Source organism: Leuciscus leuciscus, assembly GCF_965113295.1.
Source record: "Leuciscus leuciscus genome assembly, chromosome: 5".
NCBI lineage: Eukaryota > Metazoa > Chordata > Actinopteri > Cypriniformes > Leuciscidae > Leuciscus > Leuciscus leuciscus.
Genome location: NC_138729.1, coordinates 38,499,051 through 38,522,281, shown reverse-complemented (window position 1 = coordinate 38,522,281; position 23,231 = coordinate 38,499,051). Strand labels below are relative to the sequence as shown.

At 40.4% G+C, this 23,231-nt stretch overlaps 1 protein-coding gene across 1 annotated transcript; it reads right to left on the bottom strand.

Annotated features, from left to right (window-relative positions):
• Nucleotides 1-18,388: 18,388 nt before the first annotated feature.
• Nucleotides 18,389-22,185, bottom strand: znf703 (zinc finger protein 703). The gene is made up of 2 exons (XM_082169627.1): nucleotides 21,479-22,185; nucleotides 18,389-20,701 (listed from the first exon to the last, which is right to left on the bottom strand). Exons 1-2 carry the CDS (start codon nucleotides 21,734-21,736, stop codon nucleotides 19,181-19,183), a joined length of 1,779 nt encoding a protein of 592 aa, XP_082025753.1. The 5' UTR covers nucleotides 21,737-22,185; the 3' UTR covers nucleotides 18,389-19,180.
• Between the last annotated feature and the right edge of the window lie 1,046 nt (nucleotides 22,186-23,231).

The window sequence follows — 23,231 nt, the reverse complement described above, 5'->3', positions numbered from 1 at the left end:
TCCAGTTCCACTGCATGGCTTTTTTCAATGTAAACATCCACTATGGATGTCTTTCAGCATTGTGCCAACCTTTTTTCAACATTTCCCGCAGCATTAAAAAAAAAAAAAAAACTTCTAAGCCTAAAGTGTTATTGAATCTTACCTCGTAAATCTAAAAACCGTTGGACCACAAGGTATGCGCGCGCATCTCAAGCAGGACTTGTGGTGGTTGGGCGCTGGTGGCGGGAGCTAGAGCTTGTAAACAACGCCAGATAATAATTTTCCCTTCTATCAAGAGCATAGTTATTGAAGTAAATCTGCGTTTGTTTAGTTACACTTGGTGCTTTTAAAGTAGCTACAGTTGTCAAAAACACAATAAATGTCTGTTCTTGCATTAAAACATAGAATGACAGCGTCAAAAGTGCTGAGGTTAGTAATTTTGTTGTCAGTCAACTAGCTTTTAAACCGTTTGTTTGTCCAATGAAAAAGTTTACATTTCTTCTTCTGTACAGGATTGTATAACAAATTGATTACAATTATTTATAAATGCATAGTTATTTATACATAAAGTATTTATACATTAATATTAAAATATCCAGAAAGATTGTGTAATAACCTGAAGCACAATAATACAATATATAAGACACTTAGTACACTCAGGTGCTGAGGTTAGTATGTAAGAAAAATATAAATATATATATTTTTATATATTTCTTTCCCTTTCAGAGACTCATTACATACAGGGCCAGGCTGTGGAGAAAGTTCCAAGCTGGGATGTTAACGTTGATGCTTCAAGATCTGATGAAACAAGGACAGCAAGGGTACTCAATGTATGTATGCACAACACATATGTACATACGTTTGCATTTTGTTGGTTGGTGTGCATTTGGCACCCTTGAACTCAAAGTTGGTGAAAAAGTATACGTAGCTTCAGAAGTTGTAGAAGTTCTTTGATACATAAGATCTTTTTTGAATCACAATTCCTCATCATTATTGGTTGGTTATACGTGCCTAGACATTGAAACAACGCTACTTGGCTTGGCTTTGAAGTTTGAGCTGCAAGTATGAGAGGTCAGTACATGCTGTGTGTGCGTGTTAGAGAGTCATTCTGAGTCATGTGCTTAGCTTTGCCATTCCTCTGCTGTTGTAAGCAGCTTCTAGTTATAATATCAGCCAGCTTAAAACTTTTTCAGCTTCATGGTTATCAAGTATTAGTCACATAAGTCATTTCTAATAGCATTTACTTTGATTATATGTCTTGAACATTTGTTCATGATGAATTTCAGCGATGAGTCCAGGAATGATCCGGAGTTAGATTTGTTTTCAATATTGAATTCTGTTGTTTACCCTGTAAAGACTGCAGCTGATGGAGTTGACGTGAGAGTGCCTGTATGGCTTTGAACACTGTGCTTGTTTGTATAAAACTGCTTTGTCACTTTACTTTTCCTATTTGCATTGCATGTAGTATTGTGTGTTGTACAGTGACCCTTTTCCCTAATAACCGAGGTTAAAAATTGTACACTGAAGTTAGTTTCCATATCTGAAAACAACAATAATTCCGTTAACTAGCTTGGAAAACGTTTCTAATCCATTTATTTGAGTAATCACAAAAACAAAGACAGTGTCAAAAGGAAAAACAAAGTTGTGCAAAAACCATTTCTGTTGCAAGGGTGCCCTCTGCTGTCACGGACTTTACTTAACATCCTATGGCAGGACAGTGGACAGTTTGTTAGTTTGTTTTCTACTAGTCTCAGTCTATAATGAATTATTCAGATTCTGAATTTGAAACGAGGTAGCAAACATGCAGAATTCGTATTCTAATTTGAATTTAAGGAAGTCTAGTTTGAAATGTCACCTGTAAGAAATTGCATGTATAGAAATTTATAGATACAATTTTTATATTTTATAAATGAATGGAATAACACTTAAACATATGTCATTACCTGTTGAATTTCCTGTTAAATTGTAAATTCCACTTCCTCTAATGCCTTTTTGAGGTGGGGTAATGGCCATTCAATTTAAATTCCAACTCATAAATTGAAAAAGAGATAATTCTTTAATTCTGAATTGCCCCCCACCCTGTTTGTGACTCTTTGTGCTTAGTGGACTGTCTGAATATTTGAAAGATAACATAAAAACAATCAATACATCATTGCTGGCTTTTAAAATTGGGGCCTGATTCAGTATAGGCTTAGGCTAGATGGGAAACACTTATTTAAAAAAAAGACTTATTGTCATGGATAGCCGTTCATCACTTGTGTCACTGATGACAAATGATTTCTATTCCTGGCCCTTCCTCTGAACACCGTATTGCAGGTTTCATAAAGTATAGTTGTGGTACTTTGTCTCTTTTACGGTATATTATGAATATTGTGTTTTCATGCTCATAATTGCAACTTAATATCTTGCAGTTGTGACTTTATTTCTAACATTTGTTCTCACATTTGGCTCTCCAAAGAGTCATTAGACTGCTAACTTCAGTCCAAGCTACTGTTCACTGTTCACTTAACTTAATGGAAACAAATTAACATGTTTGTTAGCTTTCAGTATTGTGCCTTTAATAGTTTAGTCGGCTGGTGGCTAGTCTTCTGTTCTGCTCAGACATCGGGTTAGGGTTAAGAAGGTTAGTTATATTCACCATGTAATGAGTTTTTTAGTAAACCGAGGGAAGGCTTTTTGATTTTCTTGATTTCGACATGTCATAGTAAAAGACACAGCTTACCAGTGTGGTGGGCAGGAATGTGTCACCGCATAATAAAGATCCCTTTTCATGACTATGAACTATTAGCATTTTGCAATTTACATGGAATTGCTTGTAAAAGATATTCTTCCTCACCACTTAGGTGGAAATGCTGCAGCACCTTTTAGCATGTATAGAGTTGAACATTGGCTGCATTCGAAATCTCAAATACTCATGTGTAGTTACTAGGTAGGCTACTTAATTTGAATAAGTACTTACTTTGCAACCACTTAAAAAGTAGAGTATGAATTTGCATAGTATGAATGTAATCCGGATGTACTGCATTTGCCATGTTGTTATTATCATGTGACCTACCAGTGTCAGTTGAGTCACTTCACTGCCATTCATTCACTGCCTCTCCCCTGGCCTCATGGGAAATTGTCCATTGTATGCACCTTTAGAAACTCACCAGGTGCAGTCAGTCATCTGGGTACCTTTTGCCTACTCTTTTATGAGGACTGTGAATTCAGACATACTACTCTTGTCACTACTGTTTTTTGCCTACTATATAGTAGGGAAGTATGCAATATTGGATGCAGCCATTTATTGACTTGCTTTGCTTTTTAAATTGCAACAACAGCGCCCCCTTCTGGTACAGAGTACAGTCTTCACTCCAGAGACAGAATTCATTAGAGTCAGAAAAGCAACAAAACAACAGAGTGGCTTCATTAGATTTTTCTCTCTCTCTTTCTCTTTTAAATATCCTTCTTTTAAACCCATAGTATCCTGTTAAATTGACACAATTTTAAACGTTTTTTCTCCAGAAGTTCTGTAACATGACATCTCTGTTCTCCCAAGTTTACTTTTTTTTCCATGCTGCTTTTTTTTAAATGCACACAACCATCAACAACATGGTTTGCATTTCCTTTCCATAGTAATTAATGTTGTTTAGTTTGCCCTTGAATTGATTTAAATTTCAAATCATTGTGTAGTCTACAACTCAGAAGGCTAAAGATCATAATCAAAAACATGCAAGCTTTTTTCTGTTAATTTTGATTTACTGCTTTAAAATGAAATATTAATTATAAAAATAATAGGCTTACAGTAAGCACATACATTTTTATTGGTTACTACTAACTGCTATTTGGCGTGTATTATGACATTCATCTTAAATTAAAATGATTTGTGTGATTGCCAAAATGCCTTGCTTACAGTTTCGATTGGGCGTGACTGAAAGTGGTCATATCTGAATGTGTAAGTTGTTTTCTTTGTAATTTGTCCAACGATTTCCACCAATTTGACCAATTCAGGCTGATTTGCGGACCTTTTGTGAGCATGAAAGACGGTCATCATTGCATTGATAGGCTAATCAGCCAAATCTGAAACTTTACACCAGTTGTTGCTTTTGGACCAAATTAATTTAGAAATGATAAGTGCTTTACACATTATTTTATTTTCTCTTCCAAAAATTTTAATGAGGTACTGCCTCCCTCGGGGAAAAAAAGCCCTTGATGTAAAGTGTAATATATGTTTTTTTTGTGGTTTTTTTTGGTACTGTACATCTTCCACTGGATGGCAGTAAGTAAAATCAGTGCATGTGTTTGAGACACCACAGGCCTTGTCCTGTAGGGCCGCTGTGACCTTTAGTTCTTGGAACTAAAGTTATGGAACGTCTAATGACTGCAATCAAAACTACTCAAACCTGAAGTATGAACAACAACACGAGCTGCCTGAGAAACAGCCGACGTTGCCAGCGGTGTTATAGGCTGTGCTCCTCGACTGCGCAATAAATATGAAAACTCTGACCTGTGCTTTTGTGCGGCGGTGGCAAATTTAGCTACATTGGGCTTCTCTTAAATGGAGCGGGGAAAAATAACTGGAACACAATGAGGGAAAAGAAGTTTGTCAGACTTCATTAAGTATCAAGGGAACATCGCTGAAACTGGCAACGCAAAGCGCACCGGGCCCGTGTGCCATTAATCACGTCTGACAAGGAACCGGAGCAGGGGGCGTAGGGAGGGAGCGCAGTACGCGGGTACCGCTGCCAGCGGCTCTGTTTATGATTACTGCGAGGGGTCCTGACTAAGCTAGCTGCCCGAAGAGGAGTGGAGCAGAAACCCAAGATCAGGAAAAAGTCAAAGCCAAGGAGCTCTCATCCAGCATTACTCCTCCTCCCTTTCAAAATGACACAGCCACCAATGTGATTAGACCAGAGCGCCGACTATCCTCCAAACAATTACTAAGCATCGGAGCGGAGTTGAAAAATTGAATGGCGTAGAAAAACGGTGAGATATTGCCTTTCAAAGCTAAGTCATCAGTATATAAAGGTTCGCTCTACTTTAATTTGCCATTGTGCAGGCTTGTATAAGGGGGAGGGGTAGAGACGGGGGAAAAAGCCTGCTGACTGCAGCTTCATCTGTGTTCTCCGTTTTGTAAGCTCTCGCAGCAAGACCGTGTCTTTCCTCCTTTCCTTGGTCTGCCACCCCAGATGCAGAAAATAAATGGGAGTGAAAGAGGAGGAGAAAAGCGGGCCTGTGACTGGTGGAGATGGAGGCCTGTGTTAAGTGCTGTGCTTGAAAGCACGTCTGGCCTCATTAGATGTCAGTTGTAACAATACTGAACTGGCAGCAAGGACTGCTGTGAGTCTCACAACCATAAATCACACTCTGACAGCTCACTGACAGGGCTGGGAACCGGCACACATGCAAACACTGACTTCTCTCTCTCTCCCAGCCGCACATTCTCCTTTTTCTCTGACGCACAACGTCTTTTTCTCCTGTTCTTTTCTTTCTTTCTTGCACTTAATCTGTGCACAAAATGAGCACTGCAGTTGTTTTGTTTTTCCTTTAATAAAAACATTGTGTTTTTGACACGCATGCATGTTCTTAAAGTCCCACTCCGATCATATTTATGAGCTATTTTTAAACATTCTCAGTGGTCTTTAAATGATGATTATGCCGTTTTTAGCCAAAATCACAAAACCTGTGCCGTTTTCTGGGACTTCGCTTCAGCAGAGCGGCAGTAGCTCATTAGCAATTCGCCTCTGCGTTGTGGGCGGAGCCGTTGGCTGAAGCGAGATACATAGGCAGCAACAGCCTCTTTCTGTCTTTCTTTCTTTCTGTCAACACAGAAAACATTTCATCACTGGATAGTTTTTTTCGTTTAATTAAAGTGTTGTTTTATGTCAGCTGAATGTCCGGAACGCTTTTCAGAGAAGATAAGGCAACTTATTTAGCACAATTCACACCCAGCGGCAATTCAGAAAAAGAAAAAAAAATCTCCGAATGCTCCACATGAAACTTTGGTCTTCCGACCTTTTACCGCCGTGTCGATTTATTTTGATTAATATGTGCGAGGGAGAGAGAGCAAGACAGCGCTTAGTTTGGAGACGGTGAGGTCTTGTTTACATTTTCGCCTGACTCCGAAGACAGAGAGTGCGCGCGCGCGCGTCCGGGTCTCTCTCTCTGCTCGTTCTTTCAGTTATAAACATGTCCTGTCACAAGCGCAGCAGTTCATCTACATTACTCACCGATCAAAGAAGACTTTGGCGGGACAAAAATTCACTTTGGCGGGCGCTAAAACAAGTTCAATGCAGGAAAATTCATGCGTGAATTTAACTGAGTAGTACATGACCATGCACTCGCACAAATGCGACCACATAAAATTTTAACTCGCACATTCTCAAAAAATGGTCGCAGTCTGGAACCCTGGAACGTAATCCATTCATCTCTCACAGCAACATGTTTTGGTAAAGCATGAAAGCTAATACCAATATCTCTCCTCTTAGCATTGCAACCCGCTACCGCACATAGGTATTGATCCGCCATCGTCTTCTCTCTACTCCTGAACCTGACCGGGCGGGCCCCGCCCAGTGGAGTTACTACGTCACAACTCCAGTCTATTTTAGCCGGCATTTTAGCGTCTGCTACTGATTCACAGCCATTTGAATGCAGAAATACTCAGAAATACAACTTTGAGCTTATTTTTCTCAAGATATGTCCTCTAGCATAAGAAAAATGCCACAAGAACATGTTAACACCTAGAAAAACATGATTTTCATCGGAGTGGGTCTTTAATGTGCGTGTGAGTCTGAAGCAATGGGCAGCTCCCGCCACTGTCTGCCCGTGTCCATTAGGCTGACATGTGATGGTGTGTGTGACATTGCTGCTGAGGAAGGAAGCAAGAGAAACAAGGCCTGTGGGTCATTAATCACTACTCCCTCTGACACACACAAACAGAGCTTGCTTCTAGGACCTACACACACACACACACACACACACACACACACACACACACACACACACACACACACACACACACACACACACACACACACACACACACACACACACACACACACACACACACACACACACACACACACACACACAGCTGTCCTACTCTCAGCACTTCAGAAACATTGACTTCTCCAACCAGCCTTCCCACCCGTGCCCTCCATTAACTCCCTCCCATCCCACTTGTTTTCTCTCTCTGAGCTTTTTTCCTTGTCATTCTCCCTCTCTGACATGATTTATCTTCTCACAAACATATCGAGGGATATGTTCATCTAACTCTCCCTTTCCTCCTTTAATTTTTCTTGTCATCATTTATACTGATTGTTGGTAATTTAGCATGCTTAGGTTCTTCTTGCCATCATATACTTATAGGTCTGACTGATAGAAGCTGTTTAGTTTGTGTATTACCAGCCAGATTAATGAATGTTGTGTAGTATGTGCATGTCAGTGTTTTACTGGTATGGCTTATACTCTTTCTGCATCAGTATGTTCAGTGACTTCCATATGGCTGTACTGCTCTATTTAGTGTGAAGATATACAAAGGTAGATTATTTGTGTTTGTGGCATGTGTGGTTCCAGGGAGAGGAACAGTGAACAGAACATGATGATTGTGGCCTCGTTTACACTGCAGACTTGATGCTCAATTCTGATTTGTTGCCTATATCCGATTTTTTCGACCGTCCGTTTACACGTTCTTTCAATTGTGACCCATATCAAATTCATGTTTACACTTGCCATACTATCTGAAACATCGTGCAGGCTTAAAGCTACACTGTGTAGGATTTTCTCCCATCTAGCGGTGAAATTTTATATGACTACTAACTGAATATTACTTTCTAGCCCCTCCCATTCCGAGGGTGTTTTAACTCCTACGGTGGCCGTATTATTCCAAGATTAACATGGCTTCCAGTACGACTTCGTCCATGAGTGTTCCTTCAAGTGATGAGGTTACTTTAAAAAAACTATTACAAATTGCATTTAGTTATTTAGTCAGTTAACATGTAGGTTATGTCCTCTATGTAAAACTAATAATAGTTTTACGTTTTCGTTATTTTGGTACCATTACACAGATTTATGTTACAAGGTAAACAATCCTTTTTCATCATTGACGCGAGGAAAGGTATCCTAGACTTCGTTTTAGCGTTATGCACAAGTTGCACAACCATGCTGTAGTTAGCTAAGCAACTATAAAACTTCGAAATTACACAAATAGGCTGAATTACCTGTCGAGAAGAAAGCAGGCAACTTCGGTGTCCCTTTTGAAAAATCCTTGCTCCTCATGAGCTTTTGGAAAAGCCACTCCAATATTGACTTTGGTCTTGTTGATTTGCCTGTCGCGTTGTCGTTTTAATTCCTTGGCGACTCTGTTACATGTCCTCGAGAGTAGGCGTGATCCTCCATCTTCAACAGGCTTCCAAATCTGCCGGCAGTCGCGAGTAATCTCCCTCTCGCATTCGTCACGGTGCCACTGAGTGTAAAAGCGCGAAAGGCGAAGCTTGAATTTCCAGGTATGTCCCTCTTTGGCTGATGTATTTTCAAGATGGAGGCGTAACATGGCTGCTGCCATTCGAGCGACTCGCAATTTTAATTTGAATGGCAGATTCTACTCTTACGAGAATACTTTATTAGTTGGTGGAAGTAATTACACATGAATGAGCACATATCATTTTGAAAGAACAAAGTGTTTTTTGCTAAGAATCAACTTAAAAATTACACAGTGTAGCTTTAAAGGGGGTTCTTGCACAGATGGACAAATGCGAAATATGCTTGATGCTAGCTTTGCGATATAGCCTATGCGACGTTCGTCAAACATCACCATGATTTTGAGGTGGAGGAGGACGAAAAGAGCCATCATCATTGCATCATTGCGCATATACTTCAGTTATTGTGTGCAAGAGAGTTCTCAGGACTGGTGGGAGCATATTGAGGCGGGCTTTAATGAGGAGTAGCGGGTCCGAAATTTTTTGGATGAGCAAGCCAACCTTTGAAATGTCGTGTCAACGTTTGTCCACATTCCTTTCCTATGACAACACAACGTTTCATTGGGCCATCCGTCCCTTTGCAGATGTGCGTCGTGATTGCTCTCGTCATTAAACCACAGAGATAGCCTAATGCTTCAGAAAATCCGACCTGCCTGTTTACATGACAGTCGCATTGGCACATATCTGATTTGTATCTTATTTATTTCCACATATGAATGAGGCCTGAAACCGATCTCAAAATATCTGAATGCATGCGTTTTTCTCCTGTTTACAAGGTCATAGAACACATCTGATCTGTGTCACATATGAGCAAAAAATCGGAATTGGGTCACATTTCACTGACTTTCTAAACGAGTCCTGTGATCGTGATGAAAGGGACTTGAGATGCACAGCCTCACATTCTCCCATGTTGAGAGGTTCACAGCTGTTAGCCATTTCAATGTATAGACCTTATGTAGCCCCGCCCCTTTTCAGCGCTGCGCTCGTTGTCTTTTGACTTCCGGTCTGTATTTTCACAGCGATCTTGCATATTTATGAATGAACGGCTCGTTTTAAAATCTTCCCGGTCTACTGACATTTGTTAAGACTTCTGCTTTAAACATTACAATCCTCATGAAAACTTTCGTTAACTTTACATTGAGTAAATCCACTTCAAAAGCGAATTACTCTTGGACAGCAATGCCATAGAAATATACAGAGCGACTGCAAAAACGGAAGTTCAAAGACAAAATTCTAAAGATGGTGGCGCCCTCGTTTCTCTGGCGCATAAGGTCTATAGGGAGTGAATAAGAGAAAAGAGAGGTCATAAGGAGACCATGCAGCCTAAAAAACTGAAACAAAATAATTACAAGGTGAAAATAAAAACAACAGCCATTAGTTGCTAAAAGTTAAGTTTCCTGCTGCTCAAGGTCTGTGTTATTTTATTCTCTATGATGTTCATGGATATTGGTTATATATAAAATGTATATGAAATTATTAAACGCTCATTCCCTCTATTTTTACATTTGGATTATAACTTTGCTGTCATCTAACGCTCACTTAAATGTAAAATGTAACAAATCTTAAAATGTCCATTTGTCCAAATATCCATTTTCCATACTCTATATTGTAATGTTTTACGCCTAATTTCACTTGTAGCATTTAATTATTTAATTTAATTAAACTTTTTTTTTTTTATTAGCATAGACTTCTCATATGCTAATTTGTCGTTTAATGGCCCTAACATTAAAATAATTATTAGGTTATTTGTGCCACAATTTTGAACATTTTACATTTTCAGTGCATCCCTATTCTGTTGAGATCTTTACATGTAATTTTCAGACTATTCTAAAAAAAATATATATTGAGTAATGATAATGATGCAGTGGACAGTTGGATGTGGGACAAAAGAAGATGGTTCAACACTGGTAGATTAGTGGCAAGCTAATTTTCCTCTCACATGTGGTTTGAAAAAAACTAACCATTGAGTCTAAAGAAGACCTCCCATCACAGACCAATAGCTCTATAGTCCATACAGAAATTGTTAGCCTGTCTGCTTTCCTGATGAATAGCTTGCAGACCAATTGGTTTCCAATACTGTCAATGAGACAATGGCTAATGAATGTGTGCTCTGTGCCATTATGCCATAGAAACCTTAACCAGTAGCAGCGTGAGTGTGAGTGTGCATGTTGTTAACTGCCACCAGTGTTGCCAACTTAGCAATTTTGTTGCTAGATTTAGCAACTTTTCAGACTACCCTAGCAACTTTTTATTCAAAAAGCACCTAGCAACAAATTTAGCAATTTTTTCAATTTATTTGGCAGCTTTTAGCAACTTTTGGAAAGTGATTCTAATCCAAACAACACACGTACAAGCTAGCTAAATAGACAGAGCGGTTCATTCATAATTCCTGTGGAAATGTGGATATCGCTGTGAAAACCGGAAAACAAAAGACAATGAGCGCAGGGGCGGGGCTACAGGTCTATATAGCCAGGCACAGAGGCTGCGGGCGGCGGCAGCAGCAGCAGTAGCAGTAGCACGCATTTCACATTTTTGGAAAAATAATTTCATGTTTCACTGGTTGATAAGAAAATAGCCTACATTAAATGTAATTGTAAAGTGTTTAACTGTACAATATCAATGTTGTATTTAAAAATGAAAAAATCTGATCATGAAAAAGTGTTATTTGTATTACTTTTACAAATACTGTATGCATGTAGGCCTATGTATACATGTGTGTATATATATTTTTTTTTACAAACAAATCTAAATTAGCATTTCAAATAATATACACGTATGACATAATGGCGTAGTGTTGCGTTGCGATTACGTAATGTTGCTAAAGGCAGATCAATTTGTTGCTAAAAGTTGCTAAATGACGTTGTGACGTCATAGCGCTATGACGTCACAACGTCATTTAGCAACTTTTAGCAACAAATTGATCTGCCTTTAGCAACTTCCCCTGAAAATGAGTTGGCAACACTGACTGCCACTCTTTAAGGTCAGCAAAGTGAAATAGTCAGGTATCAGCACTTTAGCTCCTGCCTGGAGGAAAATCATTCACTTCTAAGGTCAGCTGTCTGACACACACACACACACACGCGTGTGCATGTTTTTTTGGGGGGTTTTCATGTTTTATGGGGACTTTCCATAGACATAATTATTTTTATTCTGCATAAACTGTATAACCCCTACCCCTAAACACAACCCTCAAAGAAAACTTCCTGCATTTTTACATTTTCAAAAAACATAATTCTGTAGGATTTATAATGTTTTTCAAAAAATGTCCTCACAATGTAGGGTTTACCAGGACCACACACACACACACACACACACAAAAAGTCTCCCACAAACACTGTTAAAAAAAGATGCAAAAGTAATGGGCCGATGCTAGACGTGATATATATTCCAAGTGGTCTGGGGGTTTACGATAGGGTTTGGTAAAAAATAAACCAAAATTTTATGTATTAATCCCAAATTAGATGAAATAATGTAAAATCCTGACCTTGGCCGTTGGTCTTGTGTGCGCGGCTATACGACGTGCGTGAGACTCAGTTCACTCCTACTCACCCAGAAAAAGTACAGAAGTTGTGAGAAATCAAGACTGAGAAAATAACAACATGAAAGACAATATCTGTGAGGTGAATCTCTTGTGTTTGTTACAACACTACATTTTTATTCCAGTTCCGGTCTGGAGATATTCAACTTGGTGAAGAAAGTACACAGATACTTTTTTGAGATACTTTTTTGAGATTTCTAGGCATTGTATTTTATGTTGTGTATTCATTCATCTTGATTTCTCACAACTTTTGTGCTTTTTCTAGGCAAGTTGGAGTGAACTGCGGTGCTAATATAGTCTATTGCACAAAAGCCCAACGGCTAAAGTTTAGGAATACATTAAAGTAAAAAAATACAGTACATTAAATTTCAGTTGGTTTTTCATCAAACACTATCGTATACCCTCAGAACACGTGGGATAGACGACACGTGTTGCATGGGATCTTTTTTTAAAGCCTGAAGAGAAAAGAAAAGAATGACATCTTGCATTAGAACAAAACCTAATTTTCATTTTAGGGTGAACTATCCCTTTAAGGTGTTCCATATGATTTGACTACATCAAAACAATACAGAGATCCCTTTAGCGCTGACAGGATCTGCTTTTCTTCTTACGCTAATGACTGTTACTTCACTGCAAGTCTGTTGTGTGCTATAATTATTACCATGGTTATTTATGCCATAAATCATGCGTGGTATTTGTTCAACCGCCGCAAGTTTGGCCAAAAACATCTAATGAGCATATTTGTGAGGTGAAGCCATGCAGCCTTGTTGTTTAAACTCATTAAACTCTCTAAAAAGTGGCGAAGATAAAACTGCTGTTGTGTTGACTCGTGTGCTTTCTCTTGTCTCTCTCCGTAACATCCTGTGAAGTTCTATCGCTCTGCCACACTACACGTCCTTCCACTACCTAACACCTACCCCCACCCACCCACTCATCTCACCTCACGGTGGCCTCACGCACCAGCACTGCCATTAATCAGTGGCCAGGATCATGTCTGCCAGTTAGACTAAACAAGAGCATTTGTGAGGATTTGCTCTCCCTCATTAATCATCTTGACAGTTTGAAAAACACATTTCCCCTTTAATGACTGTATTTGGATAATCAGGTCTGTTCCCCTCCCTGCCAGCTTCTCTCTCTCTCTCTCTCTCTTTCTTACTCTCTGTCCCTCTCCTGCCTTCGGTTTTTCCTCTCCCCAAAATGGCATTGAGAACAGCTGGGTTAGCTTACCGCCAAGACAGAGAGGGCAAGGAGACCGAGTGGTTACCATCACCGCTGCTAAAAGGGAGGGGGCCGTTGAGTCAGTAAAAATAATCACATTTCTCTGGAAAACTTTTGCTCTTACTTAAGAAACCCCTGCCGCTTCTCATAACATTAACTTGGCTGTTCTGTGGTGTATGCTCGCTACCACACACACACACATTGACGGTCCATAAAATATCCTGACAGAGGCGGAAGGAAAATCTGGTGACTAGAGGCCTTGGGTAAAAGTTTCAGAGCCGTGTGGTATGTACAGGGTTGTCACATTATGAAGAAAAATGGAAGGGTGTTGACAAGAGTACTTTTATCTTTGTATATTTCATTAAACAAGACCTGACAGATGTCTATACCTTTATGTGCCCTTCGGTTTTGAATATGAGTCGGACATGTATTTAACCTTTAATAGTAGTACTATGTTTGTATGTGCAGAGTAGAAAAAGACTCTATTGTATAACTTTGTTTTAACATCGCTAGTTCTTTTCTGCCCAGAGTGTGTCAGGTGGCAGATTAATACATGGTGTTTAATGGATTAGTTGACCTTTGGGTTTAACACATCATTGTGTCATGGTTGCACCTAACATTGCCCATTGGAAGTTTATAAATGATGTCATACAGTCCACTTAAACCTGGACTGCACATGACAGCAGTGTTTAAACATTGTGACAATGTTATGCCAAGCTTGAGGCTGAGGGCAGCTGGTAAAATAAACAGTTACAAACTCTCCATATTCTACATGTCCTCATTGTGATGTTCACAAATGACAATATACTAGTCATTTTATTAAAGCACATTATTCTGGATTAATGTGGCCAGTTTGAATTATATGCTGATAATGTATACTATTTATATATACTGACACTTTAGTGGACACAAAGCACAGTATGAACATAATGTCTAATTATGATATCCAATGAATCAAACTAAGTACATAATAGAAACGGAAAACATTCCCCAGCAGATGTCACTTCATCATGCTGCAGAATATATTATAGAGGCCTTTTGAAATTATGACAATTTAAATTCTTAAAATAAGACGAATTCCTAATCATAAGGCCAATAAAGGCCAATTCAGTGCGGTGTGAATTGGCCAATAAAGGCCAAATCACACCGCACAGACAAACGCCAACAAACACGTTTGTTGGGTTTTGTCAGATCAGTGTGTTACCCCTGTCGGCGTCTGTTGGCGTTGGTTGGGGTTTGTTTTCACCCGACTGAACATGTTCAATCAGCGTTTGTCAGTTTCTGTTGGGGCAGTGGGAACATGACTGTTATTTTTTTCATAAAATTCTAAATCTAACTAGTCTGTTGGTGTTTGTTGGCATTCGTCTGTGCGGTGTGAATTGGCTTAATAGGTTTAGATACATATAAAAGATCCCTTGGAATCGCTTGATGGGTGCAAGTTCTTTTTTACTCTTTGTTGAAGTATATTCTATTGAATTTAGGAAGTTGGGCCTCCGGGACATTAAATGGACTATCTTTTTTTTATTTATGTTGATTTGTTTCTTGTTATTTTCGTTCTAGATATTGTTTTATTGGGAAAAAAAATTATATATCATCAATATTTTTGGTCTTTTATTTCTCAGAAGCAAAAAAACGTAAAAATGTGTAAATCTGCTAGAAGTATTGTTTTAGGAATACAGTAGCATGTAGGAAATAAAGAAATATTTTGCAAAACTGCAATGGAAACAGTTTTTGCGCATTTACAGGTCACCTGACGTAGATGACGTGGTATGTTTGGACTGAATAGGCCTACAAGTTCTGTATGCCACAATCAAGACCTCGAAGCAGATATGAGGGAGAAACACCCAGAAACACCTCATATGTGCCGCTCACAAGTATAAGGGTCTTTCCTTGCCATTAATGATTGGATAACACACATACGTCTTCTTCGATTAATAATAATGGCCAGTGCAGTGGCTGGGATATACATAAACCTAACAAAGTCTGTTGCCATGATTTTTGGAATGACTTATCGCGAGAGGAAAAAAGTTTTAGTCGCATAACATCGGTTAATGGAAACGCCGTCATTTCGCAATAGTTTTTTGTCGCCATATAGAAAAAAATGCTTTCAAAAACAAAAAAAATCTTAATGACTCATATGAATGCATATAGAGGAAACATTGTAGAGGAAGCATGAGGTAACTGAAACATTTTCCTAAGCAGAACAGGAAAAGGTGCTGTCACTCTGGGCATGACTCGGAATCAATCTTAACCCCACCATTCCGGTGCCAAGGCACGATTTTTCATGCGCACAATGTTCGTGACATTTGGTGCCGTGCTCCCCCAGTGCGTTTACAAATGGAATCCAGCTGTAGCGGTGGAATGCGTTATTAGTGGTTAGCCATAATTGCAACACACTCGTTTGCCTGCGTTGTCAGGCTGTCGTCACACATGCACACGGTTTCGCTAGACAAATGGGGATGGCTAAGAGATCACTGGGCAGAGGTGCGCACCGCCACAATTTTTGTTGTTGTTGCTGGCGGATGGAGTGGTATTTTGTGATGTGGTTGATGTGATTAAGAGTCCCGTGGAAAGTCCTCAATGGATTTTTTTTTGTCATGAAGCTGAAGCAGTTGTGTGATTGATTGCTTTATGAGCTTGAGGAGTGTGAGTGTGTGTGAGAAAGAGAGCAGTCTGGTCTATATCACCGTGACAAACAGTCATCAGAGTACTCATGCGGTAATTAACAGAGTGTAATGTATATGGAAGTTTGCGAAGGGAGAGAGAGAGTCTGCATTAGGCTAACATAATCAAAGAGACAACAAGAAAGTAACAGGAGAGAAGCCAGGGGAGAAAGAGGGTGTAGGTGAAGAGAGACAAGAGACAAGATCTAAACAGAGAGAGACAGCCCAAGAAAAAGAGTCGGTGAGGGAGGGGGTGATCTAACTCTCTCCCTCGCTCATTCTTTTTCAGGTTGGGGCTGTCAGGCTCGTGAGTTGCTGTGGACTTGGCGGCTAATTGAGGAGCAGCTCCACACCCTGTCGTCATTAATCACTAGGGCTGCCGGGCTGCCTGCCCGGGACACTGCTGTGATGGGCTGCAGCTCTCTCCCTCTCTCTCTCACACACACACACACACACACACACACACACACACACACACACACACACACACACACACTCTTTCTCTCCTCAGTAGTTGACTGGACACATTGGGAAGGGGAGGGGGGGTGTCTTGCCCCCCCACCACCCTTCTAAGCCCAGTGGGACAGCAGAGAATGGGAGAAAGAGATCAATCAAACAGGTGTAGCCCTGCTGAGAAGACACTGGTCAGGGACTAAATTAACTCCACACCCCCACCCACACATCCATCCAGCTCCCCTCCCCTCCACAAGCAGGCGACAGAAACAGAGTGACTGCATATTGACTCAGCTGGAGCCCGGGAGACGAGGGAGAGAAAGATAAATGGCAGGGAGAGATTGATGAGGAGAAAGACAGAGAGAAGGATAGAGCAGGAATGTGATGAACGAGTGGGAAAAGGGTGATGGCAGGATTAATCCCTCACCTTCTTATAAAACGTAAAAAGTACTCCCCTGCATTTAACCTTGCTCAACTGGCTTTAACTAACATTTGATCTCTTTTTTTCCTGTTCTTCATCAAAACCCTGTTTATTTACACGCTTTAATACACATTTTGTGTATTCTCATTTGTGCAAAAAACAAATTGCTGACTAAATTCAATGATTTATTTTTGTTAATTGCTGTTGCATTGCTTTACCACTAGGGGCAACGTAATCCATATTATGTAGTTTTTAATTCTCTTGGGCTATGCCCAAATACTTCGTAACTCCATTAAATAACTTCCTCTCTGAGTCTCAAAGGAAGTCATTCAAGACCATTTCTAAAATAGGCTCTTGGCACTGAACCTTACTTTTAGATCTGAACTTCTCTTTGTTAACAAAATGCAATACTACAGTTTAGATGCTCTCTACTGCAGTTTATACATCATTATGCCCTGTGAATACATCATTTTGGTAGACTGTTTACTATTAGCAGGCCTATGTTGTGTCTTATTAAAATGTAGAGTTGGGTATTGGGAACTGGGAAACGTTTACCCGCAAGTGTTTATTCTCAGCTCTTCCTCCTCTAGTCTTGACCTCTTGGTTTCCCATAAGAGGAACCTTATGCTGTGTCCTTGCTGGATAGCCAGAGTTAACAGAGGTGGTGGAGTGATCTATTCATTTAATGGCCCTGTCAAGTGACACCTGTGCTGCGTCCTCTCCTGTCTGAAGTGCTAATGAACTGAGAATCTGTCTGTACGTGTGAATGTGTGTGTGCATTCGGCTCATCCTAGTGCTTAACAGCATCTCCACTTATCCTTTTTCAGGAAAATGGTTCTGAAGAAGAGATGTACACTCTGGCCGCTTATGCATGAGACATTAATCCTAACTTAGCCACGCAATCACATCAGCAATATTGAATATTGACCCTCTTTGTAGTACAGCATTAAGCAAGACTTTCTAAACCATAGGACACAACACACTCAGGTCAAACAATGGGGACTGCACTCCTGGGGGTCATGTCAAGCATTTGATAAATATTTCTCTATTAACAGCCTCCCATTGTCATCTTTTGCCCTTTGTGTAGCAAGGCAATCCATCAGAGTGCAGTGGGAGTGAGTGCACGGCTCCCATGGGTTATTACCAGGCTATCATTGAGCTGTATTTAAGACCCAATACTCTCTTGTGCTGAGGCAGCTCTTTACACAATGCTGCAGAGGCACAAACAAGCAGCAGTGACTAACACTGCACTTTCACATTACGAGCAGAACAGTAAACAGACAGAGGACCTTATTTTGTGTTAATAGCTTGAACTAATAGGGAACAAAACTGTCAGTAGTGTAGAAAGCTAAAGTCAAAGATTAGTTGCTCAAGTGAAGGCACAATGTTTTTTTTTTTTTAAATGCCAACCAACTAAACTAAAGAATAATTAGACCTTTCAAATATGCATTTATGAAAGGTCTAATTATATATAAACCCAGAAAAAATAGATATGCTTTTTTGTTTGTGTTTTTGTTATGAAAATGGTCAGTGTGTACAATTCTATTTCAAAGTGTGACTTGTCTCATTTTTGCTAAAAATTTCATATGGGAAAGCGGGCATGTTATTAACAGTGTAAGAAACGTACATGAAAGAGAAGCGAGGGACATCAACACATCTATAAATGTAATCAAGTATCATTTATTACACAAAATAAGACTTTGTTAAATGGATAGCGCTGCCATCACAACATAGTACTCTTATTTGAATTATTTTCCCCTCTCCACTTCCATCCCCAACTTGCAGAGTCAGCTACAATAGAAAATATATCACATCTTTCCGTTTTATTCTTTGAACTGTACAAGTACAAAATAATCGCCAAATCATAAGGAACAAAGTAGCTCTTGACCAAGTCATGCTAATCCGTTCTCCAATAAAGAGACAGAGTTGCACAGATCTAATGCACAAAAAAAGGTGACGTTAAAAGAAGGATTTTGTGTCTGAGAGACAATATGTACGTCTGTTGTTGTTGCAAACATTGCATTATTACAAAGTGTATGATAGGAGCAAACATATTCGTACTGTGAAAATACTGCTCCTTTGTGAAAATAATGACTGAATTTTGGCGATAAATGTTGCTTCGAAACAAAAAGTCAAGCGCTCAAGTGAAAAATAAATACACACTTTTGGTAAATTGAAAAAAAAAGAAGAAAAGGAAAAATTTATCAGATAAAATAAATTGAGTTCCGCATTCTCATTAGCTCTCCACCTAAAGTTCATAAGGGTTCCCTAATATCCTAATGGATATTTAGAGTGACCATTAATTAAACCGTCATCCAAAGCATTTTATTCCTCATTGCGAATACAACTATCCCGTGTTTTTTTGCTTCATTCTTTTTAGGGGAATCCTGCATGTTCCTGTGCTTTCCAGCGAGCTCATGCCAATATCTTTACACTGTCCTTAGACTTTTAATCACTGGTACCCAAGAGCAGAAGCTGAGCCCAGTCTCTGGCCATATAGAGCATAGGGAGAATAGTAGGGCGCTGTGGCTGGGAGTGAGTGCATAGGAAGGGAATGAGCTCCTGGCAAGTGTGCCTTTCCGTAGGGGTGATACCGTGCCAAACCTAGCCCTGGTGATCCACGCAGGGAGAGGGAACTGGGAAGGGCTCCTGGGCTGCTAGGAGGAGGCAGGTGGAGGTGGCAGGATGCAGCAGAGGAGACAGATGAAGGGTAGCCAGAGAGAAGCTTCCCATCCACACCTGGCAGAGCCGTGTGCGTACGCAAATGGGCCAAGAGTTCCTCTGAGGTGGAGAAGCGTTTGTCACACGGGCCACCCACTGAGACCCAGTTACAGGCGTGAGGGAGTGTTTCACTGGGCAGCATGAAACCATAAGTATACAGAGGATGGGACAGGGACGTGGTGCCACTAGAGGACAGAGAACTGGGGTGGAGGGAGTGGAGGTGATGGGTGGGATACATAAGAGGGAAGCCAGACTTGAGGGCAGATGACGGATCGTGAACGCAGGAAGAACAGTTGCTGCCCCCAAGATGGGGTGCATTGGGATAGGTGAGGCAGTATGGGTCCCTGCACAAACCCTGCATGAAAGAGGGAGGCGAGGCCCCTGTGAGAGGACTGGAGCTGGGGTGCTTTCCTGGAACACCCATCCCAGAGCCAACTAAACTAGATTTAGAGTGATCCAACCCAGGCACAAACTGAGAAGGATAGCCGGCATAGGCCCCGACAATGGAGCCGTGGTAGCCCATGGTGGAGGACGGGAGGGGGAAAACAGAGTGGCCTGGTTTGAAGGGAGACACAGGGGCGATGTGGCCCGCACCCAGACTGGGCTGAGGGGGTTGGGGGTCAGCCTTATGGTCAGGCTGAGGACTGCTAGAGGAACTGGCATTGCTGGAGTTCGCGCTAGCACGTGTATGACTGGAGTTGGCGATCTGTGCAATGTCCAGACTTGATTTACTGTGGTCCGAATCTTTTTTCCCATTGCGATCGCTGCCATTGCTGCTGCTGTCGTTCCCTGGGTCTGAACCTGCAGCTTTGGAGTCCATGTGGGTGGTTTGTAGATGTGCTGTTTTCTGTGACAGGGGAGACTGAGACTGCCGGTGTGTGTGTGACTGTCCTGATGTCTGCTGAGAAGGAGAGCTGGCCTGTGGAGAGGGGGCATGCGGAGGTAAAGAGGGGCATGTCACAGCTGCAGAACCGCTATTTGGCACTCTGAACCCTGTTTTATCTGCTGAGCTATTCATCCCAGCTCCATCCTTCCGGCATTCTGATCCACTTTTAGAGTAAGGCTTAAAGCTGGACTTGTCATCTACGTTCTGATGCTCCCCAGGCTTCAGGCTGGAGCTGGTAGAGCGTCCGTCCTTGTCTCCATGGCTGCTGGAGGATAGCGATCCCAGTTTAGAGGGAGGAGGATCTGGTTTGCCAATCTGTGAGCAGGTCTGGGCCAGCAATGCTAGGGGACTCTTTTTAGCATCCAGCTATGGGGAGAAAAAGGACATTTTAAGTTATTTTATTTTATTTTTTTCTCATGAACTGACAGAAATAACAAATTCTATGGAAAACCAATTATAGGGAATGTCTCCAATGATTGCAACATTGGCCACAATCTCAAAATATTACAATCATCCTGTTTATATTTAGATTAGGTTCGAAAGTCTGACATCACCATTAAATGCTTCCGTGAAAGCTTTCACATTTTACAATAAATGAAATAAATTGCTTTAGGTGGAATAAATGGACATTGTTGTCACCCATACACAAAGTAGGCTACATTGTTTAGTGTTTTAAGACCTTATTTAAAAAATGAATTTCGTGTTTTTGAATTTCGAGTGCTTAAGCTGGTAGATAAACGGTGGAATTTTAAGTACGGTAAAAACGCAAGTCAGTACAGATCAGGAAACGTGAAACCATAAAATGTTGCTTCATACTGGAAAACGGCCTCATCCAGATCCGGACTATCCTTTCAAATTGGCGCTGAATACCAGTCAGATCCTTTTGGCGAATTTCGAATTAAATCATTAAAACGAGGCGCGCCTGATATAGAGCATAGCAATGCCGAGAAACGATAAATCAAGTAACAAATGCGCACGAGACATGAAATGAAACTAAAATCCTTTCGCTTAATAGAAACCCACAAAGTCGGACAACCACACATATCATTTAATACAAGTAAAATTATATATATATATATATATATATATATATATATAAGAAACAAGTAAGAAACGTATACTTTAGAAAGGAGTTACTCGTACCTCGATGCTCACTGGCGCGGAGCTGAGCGGCTGGAGATACTCTGGGTGAAGTATATGACTTGTGTGAGCGGTCAACATTTTGAGAATCCGTATAGGCAGCCTTTTTTCCTGACGCGCGGGATCACGGTACGGCAGTGAGAAGATCGAGACGGTCTGAGGTCTTAAACAGGTGGGCAAACTATCGTTGTTAATGTAACGACTTTTAAGGGTCTGCTGGTTCCGTGAAAAGACTGCAAATCCAGGAGGCAGTTCGCTCATCTGGATCGGGGCGGATCAGAGACCTGTCGAGGGAAGCGACGGGGCGGGTGTCCTTCAGTTTTCATTTAGAGATATCCAGTGTCTTCAATAAAGAGCCAAACAACATTATATCCTATTCTGCAGACAGTTAAATATTCCGTTGAAACATCAGTTCTGTCTGTAGTCCAGAGAAAGAGAGCTGTTATAGTCTCTATGAAGAACGTACACTCCGTCTCCGCATCGTTCCGTTACCGAATCAGTGCTGCTTTCAACCCCCAAATGATCGCAAGTCCTTTACGCGCAAACGACGACTTGGGAAATAAGAGAAGTTTTGTATACTTGTCGTAAAATTAAAAGAAAGAAACTACACAGCAGAACTACTGCTAAATGTCAAATAATGGCATTCCGTTGGTCGGTGTGTGCACTACACCCTCCGTACGCATATACACTCTGCTCGTACTGAAGATCTGAGGGAGAACTTCAAAGCGCTCAGCCGCCGTCCAATCGCCTGCGTCTGCATTAGTAATAAGTGGGTAGGCACAACAGAGGCGGAGACTGTCCTCCTCTCTCCTCTGACTCGCTCCAGTCCGGACCCGCTGGCCAAGCGCTCGATCACTGTATGTCAAAACATGCAAAGACTGTGGCATGACGTTTTACCATTTATTTTATTTTTTATCTAATTTTGTTTCAAGTAGCCTAGCTATTTTTGTAGTTATTCTAATCACTAGTAGCTAATGACTAGTATCTTCAGTAGCCTAGTAGACCTTTTTGTTTTTACTCTTTTATTGAAGTTGCAGTAGGCTAACCTTTCATTAGATTTGACTTTACACTAGTGCTTATTTCTTTGCTACTAGTCACTTCAAGTAGGCCTATATACCAATTATGTTCTGTTGTAAAAAGCTGCTCATTTTGACATTTAATTCAGTGTAGAGCTGTGGTAATATATTGATTCATAAATAGGAACTATTATCTAATAATAAGTACTAGTAAAGGAATGCAGACTAGAAAGTATTGGAATAGTCACTGTTGGATTACGTGCTTTACTTGCTTTACACAAGTTAGTTTTAAAGAATAAATGTTAAAACGGCTTGTGTACAGATATTATAGATTCTGTATAAAGTTGACAGTGATCCAAACATCTATACTAGTTATTGATGAGTAGACTTATTCAGACATATTTTGTGTAGTTTAAAAGGACATTCATAGTACTTTAATTTGTCTTTGTACAAGGTCCAGAAATGTATTTATAGGATGTAGCCTATAGTCTAAAATGTATTTCATACTTAATTTCATAATTCAAATTTAGAATCAATGCTGAAGTTACGTTTACCTTACAACCTTAAATGTAATAGTAGCCTATATGGTTGTATTAAAAGGAAAAGCTGAGAATATGGTAGCTGTTACTTTTTTTAGGTCAAACAAGTCAAATGATACTGAGTAATACATTCATACATAATAACAGCACATGCCTAATGTGTGCGCCTCCAGTTCTGGAATGTTAATAACTTTATTGCAT

Bases quoted from the DNA above. Each gene is read 5' to 3' on its own strand.
- znf703 (XM_082169627.1), bottom strand. From the start codon at position 21,736: ATGAGCGAACTGCCTCCTGGATTTGCAGTCTTTTCACGGAACCAGCAG. The intron at 20,702-21,478 runs GTACGAGTAACT...TTCTCCCCATAG, and splicing joins CCGCGCCAGTGAGCATCGAG to CTGGATGCTAAAAAGAGTCC.